The sequence below is a fragment of the Taeniopygia guttata genome, chromosome Z (assembly GCF_048771995.1).
Source record: "Taeniopygia guttata chromosome Z, bTaeGut7.mat, whole genome shotgun sequence".
Taxonomy (NCBI): Eukaryota; Metazoa; Chordata; class Aves; order Passeriformes; family Estrildidae; genus Taeniopygia; species Taeniopygia guttata.
The window spans coordinates 34,373,607-34,398,937 of NC_133063.1; the positions used below are offsets into that span (position 1 = coordinate 34,373,607).

The window sequence follows — 25,331 nt, forward strand, 5'->3', positions numbered from 1 at the left end:
GTTATTCTTTGCTGTGTGCCTCCACTGAAACCACAGTGATACAGCATCCTAAATATGACCTACTGAGCGAAGAATAGAGTCTGTATCTGGAGGGTAGTTCTTTGCTACAGATTCTCTAATATTTTCATCCCTCCACTCCTAGATAGATCTTACAGAGGGATCTGGTCATGGAACTAAATCAGTTTCACACAAGTAGTAGGTGCATCCATTTTTGGTTCATTGCTCCTGTGCCTACACAACACCCTTCATACCTCCATGACTTCTTGGTCTTCCAAGAGAGCTAAACTGAGTTTTTTGTTGGTTTAAGAGATGGGTATAGGCCAAGCATACTTGTGCATGTGACTGATACAGAGTCCAGCCCAGGTAATTCTCATTGAGAGCACATGAGACCAACTACATCTCTCCTGCCCCAGAGACAGCTGCTCAGTGACAGTTGTATCTATGACTTCTATTCTCCCTCTTCTCCAGTAAAGCCTTCCAGATAAAAGTCACGTGGATATCAGACAATCTGTGCAAAATATTACAGCTTCAGTTTTCCCTTAAATGAAAATTCAGCAATAAATTAATCTACCCATGTATGTCTAATACCCATGACTAAGTATAAAAACCACATAGTACATGTGTGTTCATGAATCTATATATGAAAATTGTATCTAAAACAATAGCATCTGTTAACATTTACAAATATAGTGTGGCTTCATTTCACCCTTTCAGAACTGATTCCTTTGGTCCTGATGCAATGTCTTTTCACTCCTGAACACTCCCAGCTGTTGAAATGACTTTTGGAAACACCAGCTTCCTGAGAGCTACTCTGCATTTCAGTAGGTGTGAAGCAGGCACAGTATGGCAGGCAGATGTAATTTCAGTGTCACACAAATCAAATACACTTCAGGAACAAAATATGAATTTGTTTAAAATTCCTCTAAGTCACATAGCTAGTTGGATATTTTAGGTGTCAGAAAGGTAATCAGTGTAATGTCTGGTCATGTGACAAATACCTGATATTAAAACCTCACAGTTATAGTTATAGAATACCTGAGATTATAAGGTCAGAAGTGGTTTTTCTCCATTTCTTTATGGAAGGTTCAAAACTCTGACACTCAGCCACACGATACACTGAAGTTCAGCTGCCACTTTTATATGACAACAGCCTATTTGAAGATGCTCACAGAGGCCTAATCCCTTTAATTGTGGGAAGAATGACATTCTTGTTCACTGTAACAGGCATGGATTAGCCACTGGCTAATACAGGTTTTCTTTTGGTTAAGTTAAACTTGAAAAGAGAAATAGAAGTCTTGAAGCAGAATTGTTAAAATTTTCCAATCCAACTAAATATTTTGACTTGTCATTTTGAAAAGCCTACAGCATTATAAAGATGCTTGTGTATCTGGTAATGTATGTTAAAAGCTGCTCAACTCTACAAATATGAAAATGAGTCACATAATACAGATAATTTAGATTTTTTTCATAACACCTACTGATCCCAAAGAAAATTCACAGAACACATGAGCATGACTGATAGAGAGCAATTAAATGCTACTTTACTGTTTTGCTCCACTGTTACTTTTTTTCCAAGAGGCTATTATAATCTTTTGAGTTTTTTACCATATATGGATCCAACAGCTAAATCAGCAAAAACATACCATATTTTTAGAAAGCTACTGGATCTAAGATTATTGGCAGAGCAAAATTGCAGCACAGAAGATTCTGACTTGGAGAATGGAGACATTTGATTATATATTTGTTTCCTGATAGAAACAGTCAAAGAAATGTTCTTGAAGCTAATTGCAATTGTTGCTGGTTTTCACCAATACTTTACAGATAAAGGAGAAATAAAATAAAGCATGCACTTGACCATTTCTCAGTTAGCTCACTGTGAGAAACTGCAAGCATATTTCTAGAACATCTGAAGATACCTGAGGATGCCAGAGAGATTTCTGAGGCAAAATGCAAGTTGTGACACTCATTCCTTCCCTTTAGAGGAATAAGTAAATCTGCAGCTCTTCTTTGGTGAGAGCTCAACAGACTGAACCTATCTACAACCTTGGCATTTGAATCCATACTTCAGGATAGATGTCAGCATAATTTTGCTAGTCTAAACTGTCAGGGACATAAACAACCAAAAGAAATAAAAAGTAGTGATACTCAGTCTAGTTTGAAGAATCCCAGCAGGATTAAATTAAACTCCTTGTCAGTTTAATTGAATGTTTGCTATGGAATGTAGACAGTGCAAAATCGAGCATTTGTGTATACTTTGAATGCTACCTTCCAAACTGGATCATTAGCTCTAGCTGCTAATAGAGTACTGCTATTAAAAATAAAAAAACAACAACAAAAAACAAACAAACAAACAAACAAACCAACCAACCAACCAACCATTAAATTAAAGGCCGTTTCTCCTAATGGAACCAAGTCAGTGGTTTTCACCTTGGAAAAGTGTGGAGTGGATTTTGTGCCTACCCAGCAACACACCCAGAGAAGCCCACAATCATCAGGGACAAGGTTAAGCCAGTTCAGTGTCTGTGCTTAGTGTAGACCCTCCCCTGCTCAGGGAATGTCATTCCTGCTTTCCTGAACTCTGCCTGCAGTATCTAGAGAAAAGCAGGCTCACATTGTCTTCCACTGCTCGCCCCAGGAAACATGATATCATTCTCAAACAAAAGCGGGAAAGCTGATAGATGTATTGAGATGGGTGTGACTACAGCCCACACCTCGCTGGTCAGCCCCTGTGGAAAATTCAGTGACTGGCAGCTCATTGGTGATGGGCTGTCTGTGCTCTCCACATTTTTATAACTAATCTCTACAAATTACTTGTTTCTCCTGTACTTGTGACTTAATGAACGTCATTGCTGTCTGTATCAAATAGCTATATGACACCATGCAGAGGGACAGGAGGGACAAGGAAAAAAGTTGGAATAACTGGAGTTTCTTTTCTTCTCCATCCATAATGCTTACAGCACCTGATATTTCCAAAAAGGGTAAAGCTGGAAGTGATCTGAGGACTAAATAGGTTGAATCTATGTGCAGCTAAACAACCAAGAAACTGAAGCCACAGAAGAGGAATTGGTAATAACAATATGCAGCCTATTACAGCAATTGCTAGATAAGAATATTTCCAAACATGACTTCAACAGATTTAAAACATTTTATTTTTTTTAGTCTGCATTAACCTCTACCCTTTAATTAATGCCAAAAGTAATATCTCAAACTCGCAATTTTATTGTTAACCTCTGTTAACATGATGTTAATCAGGAAGATCTGTGCAAAGCAATTGTGAAGAAAGTTGCATGGAAATGAGTACTTCTGCCTTTTCTTTCTACTTTCTGGTTTTCATTGCAGGACAATTTGCAGTTCTGCAGCATGTTACATTTTTACTGTGAGATGGACTGGAACAACCTATATATATTTCAGTACAATGGTCAAGGGTGAGTTAAAAGTCTAAGGTTATCATGTGACTTGTATTTTTCTTTTACTGATTTTTACAGAAGAAACTTACTAGAAAATCAAAATGAGGATCCTAAAAGTGATACTCAAATGTGGGGTAATTCTGAATCTGTTGGCAGGAGGACAGTCTTCCTCAGGGCTCTGCATGTGATAGGTTCAGCAAGGTATCACAAACATTAATGCTGAAATTACTGTAAACTAAATTTAAATTAGTATAATATTTCTGTATACCTTTCTAGACCTTTCTATCTTTCTACACATATCTCTTATGATAACTTCTGACTTGCTGAACTAATGACATATGCTGATAATACTATATAACTATATTTGAAATGTTTTAAATTGATCTTGTATTTTCTCCCTTTTTTGTTCACTGACTTTCATCTAAATTCCACTTGTGGAATCTTGTCTAAAATCAGATACTGGAATAGCTACACATACCAAGTGTTCATATCATATTCATAAAGTCAGTCACAGAAGAAATTGACATTTAATCTGTATTTAGAACAGATTTCTAGAACATCTGAGGGAAAGACACCAATGGTTTTAAAGTTATCAGCTGCATGAAAAAATTTGTACCATTAGACAGAAAAAAAAACCTGCTGCAATGTGTCAACAAATAACTTCAATAGTTAAAAGCTGCTGCAGTGGATCCTACATATATTTAAATCATCCCCAGTTATTTGGCCCCAGTCCTGCCCTCACTTGCTGTAAGAGATCTGCACAGAGAAGTGGACTCACTGAAACAAACATGAGTACTTAAATCAGTTAAGGTAAGCACTGGAGTGAAGGGTAGACAGAAAGGGTAGGTGCATAATGTGTGAAAAACAAAGAAAGGCATGACAGGTCCACTACAGCTATTTAAGACAAAGTTTACCTGAAATCAACAGGCTGAATCCATAGAGAACTAGGTGTGCTAGAGGGTCCATGCTTTCCAAAGTATATCCATACAGTTCCTGCAGTCGCTCATGGAGTATCCTTTCCCCAGGGTAGACCTTTAGCAGTTACTCTTGTCCTGTATGGTACGATGTTACAAGTCACAGGCAAGAAATCAGAGCACTGGCGCAGGCTGGAACAGTCTCATTGCTGTCTGAGTACAGGGAGTTTAGGTTCCTTTTTCCTGTTTCCTTTGTAGATTAGGATGGGAAAGGCAGGATCTTAAAGGAATTTTTGTATCAGCAGGACTGCAGGGCAGTGCAAATCCTGTCCATCCAGCAATACATCAAAACAATTATCTGGAGCTGCTGGAGAAGCAGGGGACTGCTGTTGTTCACAGTCAGCAGAATAGGAACAATGATGGCACCCTCCAGTAGGCAGGAGAGTGCAAGTAAAACATCCTCCACCTAGGTACAGTAGGTGGAAAATATTATTATCTCCTTCTTGAAGACAAGGTCTGCTAACTTCTCAGGGTGCTATTGTGTTTTCCCTTATTTATTTAATCCACATGTAAAGTGCTGGCTGCAATGCATTTCTGCACACAATAATGAAAATATGAAGCAAACAGTAACAAAACCGCCAGCTGAATCCAGTATAGACCAAAGCCATCCACAATCCAGCGAACTACTCCCTTAGTTTATGTGTTTTATTGGAAACAATTTTTCTTTGAATTTGACAATTGGAAACAGACTGAAAACTTGTTGCAATAATAAATCTCACACAGTTATTATGACTTAAGCAGGATTAAAATGCTCATATCACTCAGGGAGATCTTGGAAGTTAAAACAAAACCCAAATTAAAAATACAAAGAAAAGCAGAAAAAAAATTTAAATAAATGGAAAGGCAGCTCTCAAATATATAAACCAAATTAAAAATAAAGAACAATCATATTTACCACTTGACTAAACATGATCCATGGTAATATAACATGTGGACGTTCTCTAGTCCTGCCAAGATGCCAGCAGCCAAAATTACTTTTATGGAAGTACAGAAAAAGTTGAGCATAATTTTGGAAAGGGGATATGGGTTTATCCTACTTTGATTTAATTTCCTTTTAACTTTTGCTTATAGTATAGATTTCACAGAGGAAGGCCTTCATACCCAAGATCTTTTGCCATGTTGAGAGAAGGGTTACAACCACAGCAAATGGGAAGGCAGCAGCCCAGAGTTCCTTATGTGTGTGCCTCCTGGCCTTCCATGTAACTGAAAGCCAAATCAAAGGGATTTATACTGAAAATACCCTTTGGGTGCAAAAACACAGTATGAGGTACAAACACCACTAAAATTCCTTTTTGATGCTTAAAGGAGGCAGAATATAAGATAGTTATATGGTTTGGTTTCAGACTAAAAAAAACCCCATATATATTTTGTCCATTTTAGATTTTGGAGAATATCTACTCTTTTTCTACTCCTAGATGTGAAGCAGCAGTGATTACCCCTTTCCAATTGTAACTTAGCTTTTATAAGTCTGCAAGTAGTGATCCCTTCAATATCAGAATACTTACTGTATTAGCAGATACTAAGTATTATCTTACTTCCTATCTAGTGGATAATTGTTTTGTTGTTCATTTAACCTGTTTATAAGTTGGCCAATCCTCGATTATTTTTTAATGTCTTTTGATTTGTTGAGGGATGGGGAGCAGGGAGGAAGGAGAGGGAAGTTAAGCAACTGCAGTCACGGCTGTGGTTCTTCAGATTGCTATTGTAAATTTAGAGGGGCTTTTAGAGTTTTCACTTTAATCTCACTTTCCTGCTGTAAAGAGGTCACTGAGAAATGCGTCATGTCTCTATTTGAAATATACCTAAATACAGAGCAATGCTCCTGATACTGATTTTGCAGTATGAAAAATGGGCCAGGTGAGCTGTTCATTCTTTTTTGAAGAAACAACTTCTGTAACTGATCATTTCATCTGCCATGATGACAAGGTAGTTATTTATCTCCAGGACAGAGTGGACAGCCTGAATATGCAGCATTCCACAAATTCAAGAAGGTTGCAAAGGCCTGCTGAAGCCAGAAGAGAGGAGATACATACTAACCCAAGTCAGAATTTGTTTAGGGTACCAGGATCAGCAGGACTGTGTATTTGATGTCTGTTTCATTACAAAATTTCGTTTTCAAAAAAATAAAGAATAGCATCTATAATTCAGCAAACAATAATGTACTCCACTAAGGTCTGTTTCTATTTGGAAAGCTTTTAAGTGCCACAGTTTAAATACTCCTCCCTCTGAAGTAAAAATTAATCACACGATAAACTTTTTCTACTGCAGATTTTAAAGGATTTCTATATTCTGACTTAATTTCACACAACATTATGTCTGCTAGATCTACCTTTCATATTTTCATATTATATTTCATGAGACTAGAATGTAAGTATTTTTTAAGGTAGGTCATATCAATTTTCTGTCCCATGAACTAAAACCTGTATGATCTGATCACCCTCTGATTGGTGACTATCTATCCCCACCACCAAAGAAACAGTCCTTAGCCAACGGGGATACTAAATCTCAGCCTGCACTCACTATTAATGATCTGAAGAATTCCAAATAGCCTTTGACAAAACCAGATGGCCAGTGAAAGAAAATGAGCTAAAAGTAAGGATGGTAGAAGAAATAAAATATGGTACTGAGTTACTCTAATTTTTATTCCATGTGGGGCTGTTGACTACCAGGCTGCACAATGAGCAACCTTGCTAATCCTCAGGTAGGTTAGTAGCTGTATTTTGTTCCCTTAGACTATACTCTCATCTTTTTGAAGGGCACTTGGAAAGACTAAAAAAGTTTCAAAAGAGTTCCCCTCTAAAACATCAGGGTTTTTTGGTTGTCAACTGCTGATTCAAACATATTCACATATGCATATTCACATCTTAACCCCCGACACAATAGCATGCATGAATTCAAATTAGTTGCAGCAGGGAAACAAATTGTCTTCCAACATGTAAATATAACCCTAGCACTAAACATGGCTTTTCATAACTATCTTTGCTGAAGGCTAATTTTATGATATGTCAAGTGCCCTGAACTCCTGACACCAGGCTTTCCTGCTTAGATAAGTAGCATAGCTGTCTCAAGGACAACCCATTCATACATGCTGTACCACATGGAAATATGTGAAGAGGAAAAAGAAACAATGCCACTACACTTTTAGTCAGTTAGATGTGTTAGCAAAAATCACATATCCTCTTGCAGTGCCTGGTTATATTCTATTTTTTGGAACTAAGCCATTACTTTGGCCTTGATGTGATGTCAATATGTGTTAGTAAAGGAACTTCAGGAATTATTACTCATCAGCTAATGTGAAGCAAAGGTTCACCAATGATGGGTTTAAGCTTCATTTCTCAAACAGATCATGTACTCCTCTGCAACATGGCCTATGCTACTGAGGCTGTCTCTAGCCCCTAAGCCATCTATCTGGGACCACCAAGAAGTGAGAGGTAGCAGCCAAGATGCCAGGGAGAGGACATGTGCAGCTGCTGGTGCATGAACTCAGGATAAGCTCTGCCCCTATCACTTCCGTAGCATAGGTAAATGGAGGGAGACAAAGGTTTCTGGAGTACATGCCATGCAAACTTGGATAGGACAGTATGGAGGAATGGTACTATTGAAATGCTGAGAAACTTTAAGGTGAGGTAGAAAAGGTAACGGTGTTTTTTGCTGTGCGCCTCATTCTGAGGAGGTGCAGTTTCTTTATGCTTTTTCTACTGCTTCTCCTACATATGCATACCTAGAAGGCAATTAAGGTTTGTAAACATAGCTGTCATCCACTTTTTTTGCTCAGCACTTTTGTTTTCTTTTCTAAAAAAAGTTTCTTTTAGAGAACATAGCCTGGAAAATGGCATAGTACTGAGCAGTATATAGAATAGCCTTGGCCGAAGGGAGCTGGTTTTTTCCTGACTTTGTGATGCTGAAATGAAAGGGAATCTACTGAACGGAATTAAACACAGGACCTGATGGGAATTTCAGGTTTCTTTCAAAGGGAAAGCTCAGCTGATGTAAAAACACAGGAGCACAGGAGTACTCGAGAACTTCTGTATCAGTAAAGTCATTGTGAAGGACATTAGGCCATTTGTCCAGCATCTGTGCTCTAAAATTTTGACTTTGCAAGTCACATGTATTCCTCTGAAAAATGCTTCATGTATATTTTAGAATGGCCTGGCTGTTGTCAGCAGGACAAAAATATTTGCTTCTCTGCTCTACTACTTTCACTATAATTTTTTCAGCATGTTTTGAGGTACAAATGAGTCTGTGTATCTATGTTTAATGGCAACAATAGTAAATACAAGTATCTTTAAGATACTAATATTAAATCTCCCCAAATGAGCCACAGCAATAATACTATTACTGCTTAAAGTAAAAGGGCATGCACAGGGCAAATTTCATATTTTTTTTTCCATCTAGAGAAATAAAGATTTATTTCCTAAGCCTCTTAATGCATGTGATCTTTGAAGATTGGAATATTGTTTCCAAGGACCAGGAAATGGGTCATGTCAACTAGATCTCAGTAGTGTTCTCAGCCATCAGGGTTACAAAAATTCATTCTTAATATCCTGTTTGCAGGACCTACAATTTTCTACTGACTTATTTTCGCACTGTTAGTATGATTCAATGGTGCTTTTTAATGGTGATTTTAAACAAGTACAACTTAGTGATAAATTTGCTGTCCACCTGCTTCTTCTTCCAAATTTGGGATTGGGAATCTTGCAGAAATCTTGAAAATCTGAAGGTTTCATTTAGAATTTTTGTCTCTCATGCATAACAGTTAAAGTCACTGATACAACCAATAATTTCTACTATAGTAACTATTTTCTTTTTCTTCTTAATTGTAAGAGGTGCTGAGCACCCCTTATATCCCAAGTATTTGTGGGCAAACTTGAGTTGTATGTTGGAGATAGAGGTCTTGCACATTACTCATCCTTCTCTGCACAGCAGAAATCTTGGGGCTGTACAAAGATACCAGTGTTCAGTGAATCAAGTTCAGTCACTGTAAATGAATGTAGCTTTCAAAGAATTAGCTTTACAAGAAGAAAAAATATTTTTAATTTTTTTTTCTTTTTTTTTTTTTCAATGTGGAGTATTTCCTCCCATTTTACACATTTGGCATATTGTCCAGCTAGTCTTCCTTCCTTAAAGGAGGACCTCTAAGTGTTTAGCACAAGTCAGGGCAAGAACATTTCTTCCTCTGCTCCAGGATTCTGTCAATCACAACAAATGATTGATCAAAGCTGGGATTTGAATTCAGATAATCTCTGTAGCAGTGAATGCTTAAAGGCTTCCTTCCTCTTTATTAAAAAATAAAAAGATGACAACTATTTTGTTTGGGAGGAATCCAGGTTCCTTCTGAATGATCGATCTGCATTTCAGAGCCTTGCTCTGCACATACAAGACATGTATAATTTGGTGCTCAGCTGCTATTCACACCATGCAGGTGTCCAAAGCAGCTCCAATTTTAGGACCACTTTCAGAATCTGAAGTTTTCACTCCAATTGCTACATCCACCACACCCATTATCACCATGGGAGACATTTCCAAGCCCACTCAAAGCAGATACTTTAAGAACAGTTACAAAGTAAGCCTTTAATCTCATTCTCCTCAACCTAAGACATTCTAACGGCTTGCACATCTTCATAAGGCCTGCATTATACCTTGTATTTTTGCTTTATGCTTGCAGCAGGAAAATAGAAGTGTACCAAAAGAATTTACAAACACTTCACTTTGGAAACATGTCCCTACAATTATGAAAACAGCACATACTAGCACTAAGAGCCATTAACTAAACTTGTTAAGCAGAAAGAGCTCTCAGTGTTCTGCCTGTCTGGAATTGCTCTTAGGAATATTGCATTTTTGTCTTCTAAGCTCACTATGAGAAATTAAAAAATAAACTTATTTTGAAAGAAAAACTAGCTTTTTAAAATCACCATGAAAAGTAATGAAGGCAAGATGAAGCAGGAAGAGCAACAAAAGGATTAACTATTGTTTGCAGCAAAAATACAGTTTTCTTGGAGATATGATGATATCCCTCTATATATGGGGAATGAGGCTGGTGTATTGTCATGTCATCATGAGCTGGGAACAACAGCAGTCATTCCTGTGCTCTTCCTCAAGCACAAATAACATGGAGGCAACAGATGCTTTGATTGTAGGCTTTGAAGTGGAAATGCTTCTTTTCATACTGTGTGCCATTGAAGTGGGATGTGGAAGTGACAGTGACTGTCAAACCTGGTATCCTAATGCCTCAGTGGCTTCTTACTGAAGGGGAACTAGGTAAGAGAACTTTTAACAAACTGCATACATGCAATTACATGGAGCTTGTTGAGATGAACTCATATGTGTAGAGAGGTAGCTGACTTAAGGCAATGCAAGATCATTCCTGAGTACCTTTTTTTATTTTATGGTAGTAAGTAAGTAAGGTAGTAGTTAGGGAGAGGCTTCTGAGTACTGAAAGCTAGAATGTGTCTCTACCTTCAGGAGAGCAAGAAGAGTGATCTGTCCAATGAGATTGGTCAGCCTCATTTCAATCCCTGAGAAAGTTGTGAAGCAACTAAGGCTGGATATGATTTCCAGACACATGAAAGATGGGAAGTTGATAATGAGCGGAGAACACAGACTTATGAAGCAGAAATTATGCTTAACCAATCAGATAGACTTCCACAATAAGGCAACTAATAACATGCAAGAAGTGAGGTGTGGATGTTGTTTTTCTCTACATAAGCAAGGTGTTTGCCAGAGTTTTCCATTAAATCCTCACAGATAAACTGACAATGGTTAGATAAGGAGGCTTGGGGCTCACTGTCTGGTTAGTGGCCTGAAATCCAGCCAGAAGACAGCCAGTAGTGGAATACCACAGCCATGGATATGAGGGCGTCATGGTTTGACACAGAAGAAGAATTTTTCCGGAAGGAAGAGGTCAATTTGGACATTGACCAATTGAAGGTGGACACGCCTCTGTGAACACAGAGGGGTGAAAAGCAGAATTCCCAGGAGAACTCACTCTCTTTGGTTCCGGTCAGCGTGCAGTGCAGGCTCTCCCCTGCCCGGCCCGTGGCTCGGTGGGGGAGGGGAAAGCCATGTGGCCTTCGGAGGTAGGCCCAAGGGTGGAGGGACTGGAACTGGGCTGGCCCCCTGCAGATGGAAGGGTGGAGAAATCTGGGATGTCTCCATTCCCCCCCAGAGTCTCTCTCTCTCTCTCAAAAGAGACAGCGATGGTTTTGTCAGCCGTTCACTGCGGGGAAGGAGAAGAGCAGGGGGGGCTGCAAGGTGCTCAGCTGCCTGTGGGAGCTGGAGCCTGAGCAGCAAGCCATCTCTGGGAGTCGGGACTTTTAACCCTTCCTGAGAAATGAAAGCTTTGTGAAATTTTTCTCCTCCTTGGTTTGAAAGAGAGGAAGAGAGACAGCTTGGACCCTGGGATGTTAGAAGGAGAAATTCTAGGTGGGAGGAGATGATGGAGTGTTTTTTGGGCTGGACTTTTTCTTGGTAGCCACAGACTGAACTGATCTTCTCATCCAAGAGAGACTGTATTTTAGGAGGATGCCGGTGAGCCAAAGAGACCTGCTTCAGGTGGGAAAAGACAGAAGTGGAGGGAACAGAGAAAAGTTAAGGAGGTTTGTGGTGGTGCCCCCTGTCTTCAGAGAGGGAGAAGAAGATCTCTGTTCTTGGACCCTCATCCCCAGGGGAAAATGGAGGGGACTGTGGTCCCAAAAATGAAAAACTGAACTGTTGTTTTTCCCCTCTTGGCAGGGCATCCTTGAAAGGAAAAATCCTAAAAAGAAGTCTGTCCATCCATGCATTGGTGGTGAGAGCACTGTGCATGGAAAGGAGAGGGTCACCACTGGCAAACTTTTTTCTCCGGGCGGTGCCATGTCGTGACATGGAAGCACAGGATGTGGCAGCTGTGTTTCTTGGGGGGGTCTGTGGCACAGGAGGGGCTCCTCACTCCGTCAATGGACTGAGAATCAATTGTCTGGATGGTGGAAACCTGATTTGGGTCCAGGTTGTGTCTCACTGTGGTTTGTTGGAGGTGGGTGGTATGAGGAGGAATGCTTTGGAAGGTTTTCATTTTGATTTTGTGTGTGTTTTTTTCTTTCTTTTTCCTTTTATAGTAGTATAGTAGTAGTAGCTTAATAAAGTTTTTTTCTTGTTATTAAGCTTGGGCCTGCTTTGCTCTGTTCTCGATCGCATGTCACAGCATTCAATTGAGAGATTGCATTTTCATGGGGGCACTGGCATTGTGCCAGTGTCAAACCATGACAGAGGGCAATATAGTTTAACCTTTTCACTGATGACCTGGTGCAGATGACACAAAGCTGGGAGGAGTGGCTGATAATCTATATGGGTATAGTGCTGTTCAGAGCATGAAGTGGGCAGCCAAGAATGTCATGCAGTTCCACACACTGCATTTCCACACAGATACATGCACTGTCCTGCCCCTGTGGAGGAACAATCCAGGCACTCATGCACACTGAGGGCTGAGTGGCTGGAAACTTGCTTTACTGAGAAGCACCCTGGGGCCCTTCCTGGTGTACACCAAGCTGACCAAGATCCAACAGTGCACAGCAAAACAGGCCAGCAGTATTCTGGGGCACCTGAGGAAGAGCATTGCCAGGCAGGCTCAGGGAGGTGATACTCAGCCCTGCTAAGAGAGGTGAGCAGAAGAGATTTTAAATATCTCAATTCTGCAAATGCTGACAGTTAATACATGTCTTCTCAGTCTGAAGTCAAAGCACAAAATGGATAAAAGATTGCCTGGGTAGAGAGAGACCTGTATTACTGAATTCATGTCCTCATGTACACACAGGAGCTTCAGTGAAAAAACATTGTCTGGTACTTAAACCATATTAAAAAAAAAAATATATATATATGTATGTAAAGAGTTAAAGAAAAGGTGATTTTCACTAACACTTGAGGAACTACATAAAGGTACAATTTACTCAGCTCACTACTAGGAACGAGTTAATAATCTTCCAGAGGGAGATGAAACGCTGCACAGCTTACTACTCCAAATCTATACAGCTCTTGTCAGCCATGGGTACTATGACTGCTATCAAGGACCATAAGGGTGAACTGTTAAGAGAAAGAATGAGTGATGAGATTCTTACACAGAAACAGATTATCTGAAGATCCTTAGGCAGAACAAGTAACAGAACAGCATGCTGGAGAAAGGGGTTTCATGACAGCATCTCCTGGGAACACAGCAAAAACCTGTAAGCTTTACCATGCTATCTTACAGAATCACTACCACGGAATAAAACCCTCCCCTGCCCTGAGAGAAAGCAAAGATTAAGCAATATGTTTTTTCAGTCTGCAGCTTTTTTTCATTGTTCATTGCAATATGTTATTCTAGCAAAAGTGGAATTCAGGAGGTGATCTCTCTGGCTGATGGCTCGATTGGTAAGAATATTAGACTTCAACTTTATCTCTGCAAATAATAGGCTTTCTCTGGAATAGCTGAAACTCTGTCAGGAAGGAAGAAACTTTAGTGGGAATTTCCCTAGATAACAGTCCTTAGTTTATAGAAATCCCATTCCATTATCTCTAAATATTCTAAACATATAGAACAACACCATTCAGTGTGCTGAATTAGCAAACACAGTGCTTTCTGTACAGATCTTCAACATTTTTAGCTTACAAATTTTTTTATACTCAAAAAGGCAATCACAGATTTGAGGAAATTTAGTGACAAAAATGCAGAACTGTTTTAATGGACGCAGAACATTTGCTAATAATTTCTCTACTCCAGTTTCATGAAGTGAGGTGCATAATCTACCTCTTTTCTGAAAAACTTCTCTAAGAGAGCAGAAAACTATAAATTCAGATCCAACTGCTTTTTCATAATTTCTTTTGATAAGACTAGTTTACTGTTCAGCTAAGATTTCTATCTATAATCAGCTGTCCTTTTTCTATTTAATGAGGACTAGCTTACAACATACCAGGTGACAGAAATGATCAATAAGCCATTTATAAATAAGTTACATGTACAATGTGAGACAAATACATAAATGGATTTTTTAAAAATCTAAACATTTTCTGAAATTTCTGTATCATAAAGTACATTGTTATTTTCTATATAAGCCCTGTTTTTGTTCTATGTTGAAACTCTTCATTGTTTTTGTCAGAGGTTTCATATGACATTGCCGCTTGAAACTGGAGGGGAAAAAACACTGTAAAAAATACAAATAAATTTCTCTGCTATTTCCTTTACTGGTAAATACTACAGCAGTAAAATGCTTCACACAAAATCAGTGTTAGCTATGTTTCACTACTTTTCATCAGAGTTTGCTCTTTATAATTACATCTTAAAAAATAACAAAGTTAATTCTCCATTAGGAAATGAAAATTTGTTGGCATTTACTTTTATTGTAAGAATTTACATTATGAAGCAATTTTAACTTTAAAAGATGCTTATCCTTAGATGCTTTCCTTACTTGGTATAAATTGCTATATATATAGGCATAGTATGTTGATATTACCATTTATCTTATTATGCACTTAATTTAAGATAATGAATATGACAGCCTGTCAAGCAGTCCTTTCTGTTTTGCAGGGGTAGGACTACAAGGCAATTAGAAATTCAGACTGTAAAGCGGACTAAAATTTCACATTTGAGATGCAATTCAGCAATGGGCCCCAGTAATTCATTGGGCAGTCTGACCTTTTTGTTTCTAAAAATTCAATGTTTATTTTTAAAACTTTTAAACAGTGCAAAAGGATGGATAGTATTAAAACCTGTAATTTCTAAAAATTTATCTGGAAAATAATTTTAAGAATATCTGTCACCCTAGTGGTGAATAAATTATCTCAGTAGTCCAGCTTTCCATATGGCTTTTGCACATCTCTCATTGTTGGTCCATTTGGGCAGGAAGGAAATGCCTGGGTTCAGTTCTTCATGTTCTGTAACGCTTCTATGAGAGCTTTGTTGTATTCTTTGACAAGCTTTCTTGAATTCTTCATTATTGGCTGGTAGTCACTCTCCTGACTTTTTGTTGCTATGACTGATTAAAAGAATTAAGGAAACAAACTGCCAGTATAAATATGAGCATAATCACAGATACACACACAGAGGCAGTAAGTGCCTCATAAAGGACTCTGCCTATTGTTACATTGCAAACCCAACCATTTCAAGGCATTCAGTTATATACAGCTGTACAGTCTAGCTACAGAAGTCCTAGGTCCCAGTCCAAGAAGGCATCTCCTCTCCAGCAGGCCAAGAAGACATAAGTACTCTGCATAAGGGTCTGCACTTGGATAGGCAATATTTCGTACCAAGTTAGGAGATACTTTAATATCCTGATCAACTTTTTCTCTTGGTTTGACTTAAAGTCTTTTTGGTTGAGAAAAATTTGGTTTAAGAATATTGCCTTAATAAAATATTCCTGTACAGACTCCTTCAAAGAGGCTCCAACTATATTACACCATCCAAGACTTTTTTCAGATATTTTCTAAGAGTTCAGATACATTTGAAGAGTTAGAGCACTTAGCAGATTTGAGAAATGGGATATTCAGTATTTGCAGAAAACATTATATGTATACATATACATATAGCTATATGTATCTGCATTAATTACTAAATAATTATCACCATCATCAGTATTATTTCTGTGATGGCTAGACTAACACAGAATTGCCTGAAATATACCCCCATGCCATTTTCTGAGACATGAAGGAATGTTCATTGTTCAACACACTACGCTAGATGGTGGGGTCAGGTTTTGATGTTACCTTTACCAATTCCATTTGTTCTGTAATCATGTAATGATAATTTTGTACATCTCAGAGATTTCAGAATTTTTAAATAACAATTTATTTCTTAAATAATTTTAAAGAAGTAATTTTATTGCAGTGAATTCACTATCACTAGAATATAAGATAAAAGCACAGCCTGGTCCCATTCAGATCTCTATCATAATTAAGGAAAAAATAGAAAAATAGTACCAGATGAGAAGAATCATCCATTTTATTTAAAACAAACTTCAGTGCTTTTTTTAATTTCAAAAACTACCTTATGAAAGCCATTTGCAATTCAGCAAGTAATGATTTTGCTGATATGATTACTGGAATGCAACTTGTTAAATTGAATCCCAAAAAGAGAGAGCTACAAGACAGTTTCCGCACCCCAGCATGTTTTCAAACAATGCTACACTAGCAGATTAATATCAGATAAGACTGGAGAGATGTGAAGATGAACTTTGTATGAAACCTAGCAGCAAACCTGAGAAAGAAGGAAATATTTCAGACTGCAAGGCAAAGCTTATGCTTTAGGACCCTGTAAAACTCTTTCAGATAACACACATAAGTTTTTCTATATATAATATCTATCAGCTAACCAGATATTTGCAATAGATTGCCTTTCCCCTCCTCCCCTATCTCTTGCAGCCCATTCCGTCCTGTCTTATTCTGCTGGAGGAAACAGACTTCTTCCTCAGTGTGTGAATTTGACTCTTACTTCTTAAAGAAAAGGATACATTCCTTCATCATAAAGTTATTTTGCTCATGGTGCTGCCACTTCCTCTCCAAATTTGTAAGCTGAAAACACAAAAACACAAAAAGAGCCAAAAATGAAAAAGGTAATAATTACACACATATTTTACACAAATTATTTTGTATCAGTACCTTGTACTCTATCAACTGATTATCTCAATAAAAAAACACAGACATGAGAAACAATGGCAAAATGCTTTTAAAGCTGCTGATGATTAACCTGCATATATAATTTAGCACTTCATAATCCATCTGTATAAAAGCATTGTATGCAACTGCAGTGACAGATGAAAAAAGTCAGATGGGAATTCAAGACTTGCCATAAAAGAAAGTTAACAAGCAAGTCAGAAGTAAAAAGGTGAACAATTCAGGGAGATACTAATTTTCATTATGCTTCATATCATTTAGATGGATCTCTTCTTAGAATCAGTAAGATCTAAAATCACCAAACATACAATATTTCCTGACACTGTCTTGGACTTTGCACTACTCAGAAGAAACTTCCTTACTTCCATAGTTAAGTTTCCTGTCTGATGCCAGAAGTTGTGATAAGAACAGAGCTGCATTGAGAAGATTGTAGGAGTGTGGATTCAGCGCTGGCACTTCTTCAGTACTTTCAGCATCAACAGGAAACTAATGTGGATATTATATTGACGGCTGCTTCCTTAAAATACAATTTCATATTTGTTTTTCTGATGCTACTGTTCAAGGTTCTGCATTTCAAGATATGGAGATGTTATTTTTAAAAGTAAAACTGAAAACCATACTGAGACTAAACTTTAAGTGGAAACTAAGATCATAAATATGGAAAATATTGCAGTATTTTACTTTAAAGCTTTCCTTAAGCTGTAAGAGATGAAAATAGTTTCCGTATAATTCAAACCTTAACAGCAAAGAATCAATTATCTAATGTACTTGTTTGCAGCAAACAAGGCAATTATTTATTTCCAAGACTAGGTATTTCTGACTAATTAGAATTATTAGTACAGCCAGTAAAGGAGCCTGGAACTGAAATACTTACTATCTTGCTCACAGAAAAGGAAAGATTTAGTGTATTTTTATAGTAACTGCTTGAAGACCAATTGACCTCTTGCAAAATTGCCCAAATCCTCCACATTTATGAACACTATTTGTATTTCAAAATGCTTGATGAATGTCAAATAATCAGTTATTATAGGACATACTTTAATTCACCCTCATTTTTTTACATTCAGGCCTTAAAAAATAAAGAAACAAATCCATTTCACACACATAAAAACAGAACTGCCACAGCTTAATGAACTGAAGAAATTCTGTACAACTACTATTTTATATAAAATGTTAAGCCTCATTATGCAAGTATCTTAATACTGTTTGGGTATACATTTCTAATTTACTTAAACCCTAGAATTTGATCTTGGCAAGAAAGATTCACAGTATCTGAAGTCTTCCATGCTTTGGCATGTAGCTTTGAGGATTTATATCATCACCCTAGAATGATTATAAAAATTCTATGCTACAAATGAACACATGTGCCTCAGTCAGAACTATGCCTTCTCATCTGCTCTGCAACATTAATTTCAGAAGAAAGTCAACCTGAACACGTACAATATGACCTTCAGCTTTTAACTGTATTAGAATAAATAACAGTTCTAAAGGACAAATATCTCAACAACCTCAATCAATAAAAAACAGTGAAATGCATTAAAAAAATCAGTTTCCCTTTCACCTTATCTTAAGGTTATCTATTTTTCTTCTGTGCATTCAAATGTATGGATCAGTAAAGTTTTCTGCCAAAATGACAGCAATTTATGTGTATTTATAGTGAAAGAATAGAAGCCACTCAAGAGGTAATAAACATTTTCTTTCTTGATTCACTTTTGAAATGTAAACATATACATATACCAAAGTTGTTTAAATGTGAACAGACTCTAAAAACTTCAGTGGCCTGCAAGAAGTAGAACTGGAAAAAGGAAAATGGAATAAACAGCACAGTTTTAAAAACAAGAGGCACTTTTAAAGCAAGAGGGATCTTAGCTAATTAGTAGAGGCGTTTTTTCCCCTGCAGTTTCTAAGTTTGTCCTCAAACTAATTAAGCAAAGGAAGGGCAGAAGGTAGAGTTCTGAGCAAGATTAATACAAACACTTAAACAAAAGATTCACATAACTTTTAGCTCAGAAAAATCTCTGCCAATAATCCAAAGCTTACAAGCCAATTGTTGGCACAATATTACGTTTTGTTTGAAAACAACAAATATGGTTACCTACTTAAAACACATGACTTAGAAAACTCACTGAGAAGGAACAAACAGATTCTGTTTGTATAATGCTTCATGTGTATGAGAAAACCAAAACCAAGAAACACACAACTGGAGGGATAATATGTAACTTGACCTATACCTGAGAATAGGTCTCATTTTCTTGCAGCTCCTTCTTTAGTGTCTCATACTCTGTATTCAAATGCTCCATTATTTTCTTAAAAGCACGACTGCGTTTTGCTAATTTTTCTTTGTCATCCTTGAGTTTCTAGTTAGGAAAAAACCCAGAAAAAGCTGATTAATGGATGAGTTCATTTGCTGTAGGCTTCAGGCACATTAACTTCAATTTACCTCTCAAGATACTACTTTTTTTCCTTTTAGAACAAGAGCACATGCATATACAAAAACAACTCATATGCTTTTCTCTACTGCATGCTCTATCCGAAAAATAATAATCAATTATTATGACCAAGTTGTATGCTTAGACAATACTGTTAGAACACTAGTGGGAATGTTGTTATTAAGAATTTGTAGAAAATTCTCTTTTGCTTGTGTTCTGTGTTAGATTGCTAAATTCAAAGCTATGGGTAGACATACACTGCTTAAGAGTTTAGCTGAATTGCTAAAACAGTATAGGGAGACTTTGTGGAAGGAGGCTATCAAAAGATACCTAGATGAATACCTGCTACATGTACCAAGTTAATAGATCATACATATAAGCAATATACTACTTGGAGTAATTTGCACTGTTGTGCAATCCTGTTTTTCAGCTGTCAGAAGGACTGTCAGTCACAAAAATGGATTTCCCTCCACTAGCTGTTCAAAAGCACACACTTTGTTTCATCCCTTTCATTACCTTTTTCTTTTCTTCTCCTGATACTCTCAGAGCTGGCAAATTATTGTAGATCTCCAAATCTGCTTTTGTCTGTTCAATTTTGTCTTTAAGAAAAGCTAGTTCACCAACCATCTTGCCCTCCAACAGTTCCATCTTCTGTAGGTCCAGCTGCAGTTTTTGACTCTCTAGATCACCAGAAACACAATCTCTAATTAACAGCACTTTTTGTTTCAAAATACATAGCCCATTACATAAAGATTTATGCTATATTTAACCAATATAAACAGCCCCTAAATGTACTTCTGATTTTTTATATTTATGAGAGCTATTAATGTGAAGGAAATAAAAAAATTGATCTTCACAACAATGCCACAAGTCAGACTCATACACTTCAATTATTGTATTATAAACCGTAAGTGAAGAGTAATGAAATTGTGATGGTCTGTATCACAGTAATGTTTATAGCACCACACAATTATCTATTTGTAATGTTTATAGCACCACACAGTTAATTATAGCACCATGATCTTAAAACAGTGGTGATAACTTAGAAAAAGTTTATTGCAATGCAATAGAAGTGCAGACAAAATGTAGACAAATCAAAGAAGTATTTTTAGGAGAGTTTTAACATCATGTTATTTTTATTTGTACTGCTTGAATATGGATAAGGCTTAGTTTTAGGACAACAAATAGCGTAACTTGCTGTAAACATTTGCTTTGTAAAGAAAAACATTTTCATATATCCTTCATATATTCTTCAAAAAAGAAGTGTCACAGCTTACAACATCAATATAGGCTACAAAAATGGTGCAAGTATACAGCATTTACTTCTGAGATGCCATTAAAAACATAACAGAGTTATGTAATTAAAGGAATTAGAACTGTGGGTGGATTCTGACATAAAGAGGACTGTAGAGACTGAAGCTGTCCAGACACATGGGAGAGAAGAAACAATACACATACACGAAGTAATAAAAATACTTTGACTCAGTCTTGGGGTAAGCTACCTACCCGGCGTCAGGAAGGAATAGATGTTGGCTAGATTTAGTTTGGATGGTTTTGTGATCTCACCTGTCGTTGTATTTCATTCACGCTTCTGAACATTAAACACGTGGCTACATCATCTTATATTTCAGATCTGTGTCTAACTCAGAAGAATAATACAGATAACGCAATTTTCTTCCTACATTCCAAAGTAGCAGGCAACAAGGGCTATTGAGAGGGATGAGACTGCACAAAAAACCTTTTCTTGGCATAGGTTTCCATATTGAGATTTGTACTTATCTGTTGAAAAGAGGACAGAAAATTTCCTCCCCAACTTAACCAAGGCAGTAAGGCAGAAAAAAATAGATGTGTCCATGTGACAGAAGGAGAGTTTACCTTTCCAAAAACGGTGGGTATAGTCCTGTCAGTGGATTTATATGGGAAAATCTCACGTGATCAAAACACTCTCATAAGATTTTGCTACTCATCTCTCTGCTTGCATATTTATACCATATACTTATATTTTAGAGTGAAACAATCACTTTTATCAACATTTCTGGCATATTACAGAGCACTTTCATGATTTCTTTAGGAACCTCAAAATTAAAAAAAGGACAAATCAAGATTTTTGTACCATTTGCAATTATCTTGAGGAAAGATCATCCATAAGATAAGATTAAAAGTGTCCTCTATGTCTAAGGAGCGTTTATATAAATATGAAAAATCCCCATGCATATTAAAAGAAGGATTTTAAATTAAAATATTTCTGATTGCTTCACATGAAAGTAATTAACAGTCTGCCTTTCACTGCCAAGGACTTAAGAAAATATATTCACTGTGTCTACAACATTTTATAACTGCTCAGTCTTTCACAATAAAGTTTCTGGCATTGGTCAACGACAGATTATAAACCACAACTGAACAGATCACTGCTTTACTTCGCTTGTTTCCATGGCACTGTGGTTTAAAGACAAATGCTTAAGGACAACAATAAATGAGAGTTTATTTATTTATTTATACAGTAAAAAATAAAATTATAAAATAAATTCGGATTGGAGAGAAGTAACGGGAAACAATCATAGATGTTCATGAGGATTTACCTAGGTCTCGTCACAGCATTTTCACTTTTTATATAGTTGTTCTAATATCTGTATTTTGTTATTTTAAAATTATACATAGTTGACCAGTTGGAATTTATTTTACATGTAAAGAGTAGTACCAATCTAAATGCCAAAAAGGCAAAAAAAAAATTCTTGGACTGTTCTGTCTAACACAACTATGATGAGACTGCAATGAATATTCCTATCCATTCACACTTTCTGGAGAAAAGGAAAGAAACTGGAAGAGGAAAATTTTATTCTTATTCAGCAGCAGACTCAATGAATAAAACTCAAAACTGAAAAAACTTAAAAATTCCTCTAGGGGAAGAGACAGGAAGAGGATGCAGCCCAGTTCCTTCTGATAGGCCATGAAGTTGAAGCATCTAGCATGCAGTGTGTACACAATGGCAAATACTCAGAACAAACTACAGCAACCTAGGGAAATGTTTTTGGGAAACTATGCCATCAGCACTTTTGTTTACCCTTCATGATTTCCTTTTCTTTTTTATTTTTTTAAGAGCTCTGCTGGTGGACTTTTTATATCTTTGTTACAACAAGAAAATATGGAAATTAAGATTTTAATCATAACAAAAGAATCCTGAAGATGACTGTTGTATGATTCAAAGATTAGAAGGAACTTCAACTGTGCAAACTGTATTTGAAATAATCTTGTTTCACTATCTGTGAATCCCAGCTGTCAGACATTTACTTAGGAATAACTTAAAACTGCCTGCTGAAAATTATGTACTATAACTTCCTCCTCTTCCCTTACAGAGAAAGAAATTTTTCTTTCAATAATGCCTCCATAGTTCTACATGCTTCCAAAACATCCTTATATTGTAAAATAGTCAGAAATTATATGGAAGAACAAAAAGTCATATTTGAACTTTTAATATCAGGCCCAGAAATTTAAACTACACTACAATTGCAAAATGAGTATTTGCAGATAAGCAAACATGAATGGTAAATCACACAACAGAAAATCAATTTCTCTAACATTTTGTGCCAAACATCTCATTTCCTCATAACTACTTTGAAGTCATAATACTGGCTCCTATTTTGAAAATTACTATGAAGTACAACATGGAACAACCTTCTAAGAAAATGATTTATCATTCTTAATTCCTGCCCCTTCCTTTCAGCCAAACAAACAAGGAAAGGGCTGCTGAACCAATAATGATATTGGCAAAGACACAGAATTGTGAGGACAATTCTACCATAAACAGTGCAAATAATGAACTAAAGAGATACTTCTTGCGGGAATGAAAGAAAACTACTGCCTCCTTTTTGAAATTACAGAGAACATCCTCAAGAGGCTAATAAGTATTGGAATATTTAGGAAATAAAGTCAAAATGAGTATTCAATCTGCAGAACCGAAGCCTCAGGATTTGAGAGCTATTCACTGTTGTCAGTTAATTGTGGTACACATCTTTTGGAAAAGCATAAACCATAAGTAAGTGATACTAAGAACTACATTTACAAATACATCATTAGATAACTATGCAGCACTCTGTTTCAGTTTATTAAACACTCTATCAAGATCATGACAGATCTTATTTTGAGGTAAGTATTAGTAAAATCAAATTCTAGCTCAATTCAACCCTTGTATTGAAATACACTTGTTAAACATATATCTGTGCTAGGAAGCTGATAATTTAGTGATAATAATAAGGAAAATATAAATAAGCATACATACCTATTATAAATACATAGTACACAATAGTTAATATATAATATATATAAATAAATAAAAAACCAAATAGAGATAATTTTATGAAAATAAATAACTTGTCACCGACAAGCATTTAAACTTGTGAACTTACCACTCTATTTTAATATTTGGAGATCACTTGATAGCTAATATTTGGAAATCTTCTACATGATACCAGTGTAACAATGCAGATAGTCTTTATTATTTTAAGGAATTAATTAGAAAATCCGCTGCTGATCTCACCTGTAATCAGATTCTTAGCAGTGCTCTGTGATTTCTGCATTTCGTTTGATTTGAAAGTGAGGTCTTCCTGCATAATCTTCAGCTCTTGATTAGTAACAGATGAAATTTGTTTCATATGATTCAGATTCTGTGTGTTACCAACAACAATAAGAACATGCTGTATTTTTGAAGCAACAACTGGTAACTGGACAAGTAAGAAACTCTCCTGTCCTATGACACTGTGTTATTTGAGTGTCTTAAATGTGAATGACTTGCATTCTGCCAACTTCTGATAAAAGATGAATTGACAGGCCAGCACAGATGAAATAAAAATGCAGCAAGTATAAACTGTGCTGCCATATAAGTCTGTTGCAAAGTAAGTAACAGTGGCTAAAATATACCTTATGGTATACTATATTGAAAGAGGTAAGAGACAATTAAAATAATCATAGAATCAAAATATTTCCCAGATGAAAGTTTTCTATAATATAAAAAATCCATGGGAGCCAAAAACATTAAAAAGAATACAAGTCTGGAAAGCAAAAAAAATGCCAGACTGGAAATGGGAATAGTTTCTGAACTATTATTGATTTATAACATTTACATTAAATATCGTACATCAGGGTACTTCAGACATAGTTTTAGTAGATCAGAGGGACAACTGAAACATTTTTAGTTCAGGAACACTAGTGACAGAATACCCATGAACTGAGATTTGTAAACTTTGGATAAACAAAATATTGCAGTAGTTTTATTTGCAGTATTTGAAATGTTTATAGTTACTAATGTTAGTTATAGCAGAGATGAAGAGTTAAAGAAATTATGAAAGTATTCCTTTGTTCTAGTTACAAAATCGCACTGTTCAAAACTCTTCCCGAGAAAAAGAGAAATTAAACAAATCCTTGTTTTAACTACAGCTGTACATGGTTTAATGTTTAATCAGTTTAAGAGACTATTATGTAGATAAATACAAATATATAAAATCCACCATCCTTCTTTATCCAGCCACTCTCCTGTTCCGCGTGTCTAAAGTCCTAGCTTGCCAAAGGAGGATGGAAATGCCACATGCTTACCCTGCTCAAGTACTCCAGGAGTGCAACAATGCTGGCTTCTATTTTGGCCTTTCGCTCCAATACCTGACTCTTCACATCTTCAAAAGTCGCTAGAAAATCTAGAGATATACAAACAGGAAAAAGAAAGCTCTTACTTTAATGGTTGCAATGTTGTTTCCAGTCAAAACTTTGTATTAAATTGGAAGCACTACAGTTTCAGATAGGTTACTTTAATTCTTTTTTTAAAAGACAGGTGGTAAAGACCTTGAAACTTGTCACCTTATTGACCTTGTTTCATTTGCATGCTGTGTATTTCACAGATTCATAAAAGCTCTTGAATG

At 36.5% G+C, this 25,331-nt stretch overlaps 1 protein-coding gene and 1 long non-coding RNA gene across 2 annotated transcripts in view; one reads left to right on the top strand and one right to left on the bottom strand.

The window, feature by feature from the left end:
• Positions 1–11,386: 11,386 nt before the first annotated feature.
• LOC140681935 (uncharacterized) lies at positions 11,387–12,519 on the top strand. Its single transcript, XR_012053153.1, has 2 exons — positions 11,387–11,976; positions 12,113–12,519. It is a non-coding gene; the product is annotated as an uncharacterized lncRNA (long non-coding RNA).
• Positions 12,520–15,024: 2,505 nt separating this feature from the next.
• Positions 15,025–25,331, bottom strand: part of LOC140681933 (intraflagellar transport protein 74 homolog) — a 34,517-nt gene continuing 24,210 nt past the window's right edge. The window contains exons 15-20 of the mRNA XM_072922650.1: positions 25,012–25,109; positions 23,960–24,086; positions 19,942–20,105; positions 19,228–19,353; positions 16,834–16,894; positions 15,025–15,363 (exon numbers count right to left, since the gene is read on the bottom strand). Coding sequence (XP_072778751.1) covers positions 15,248–15,363; positions 16,834–16,894; positions 19,228–19,353; positions 19,942–20,105; positions 23,960–24,086; positions 25,012–25,109 — 692 coding nt within the window. The 3' untranslated portion in view covers positions 15,025–15,247. The remainder of the gene's footprint in view (positions 15,364–16,833; positions 16,895–19,227; positions 19,354–19,941; positions 20,106–23,959; positions 24,087–25,011; positions 25,110–25,331) is intronic.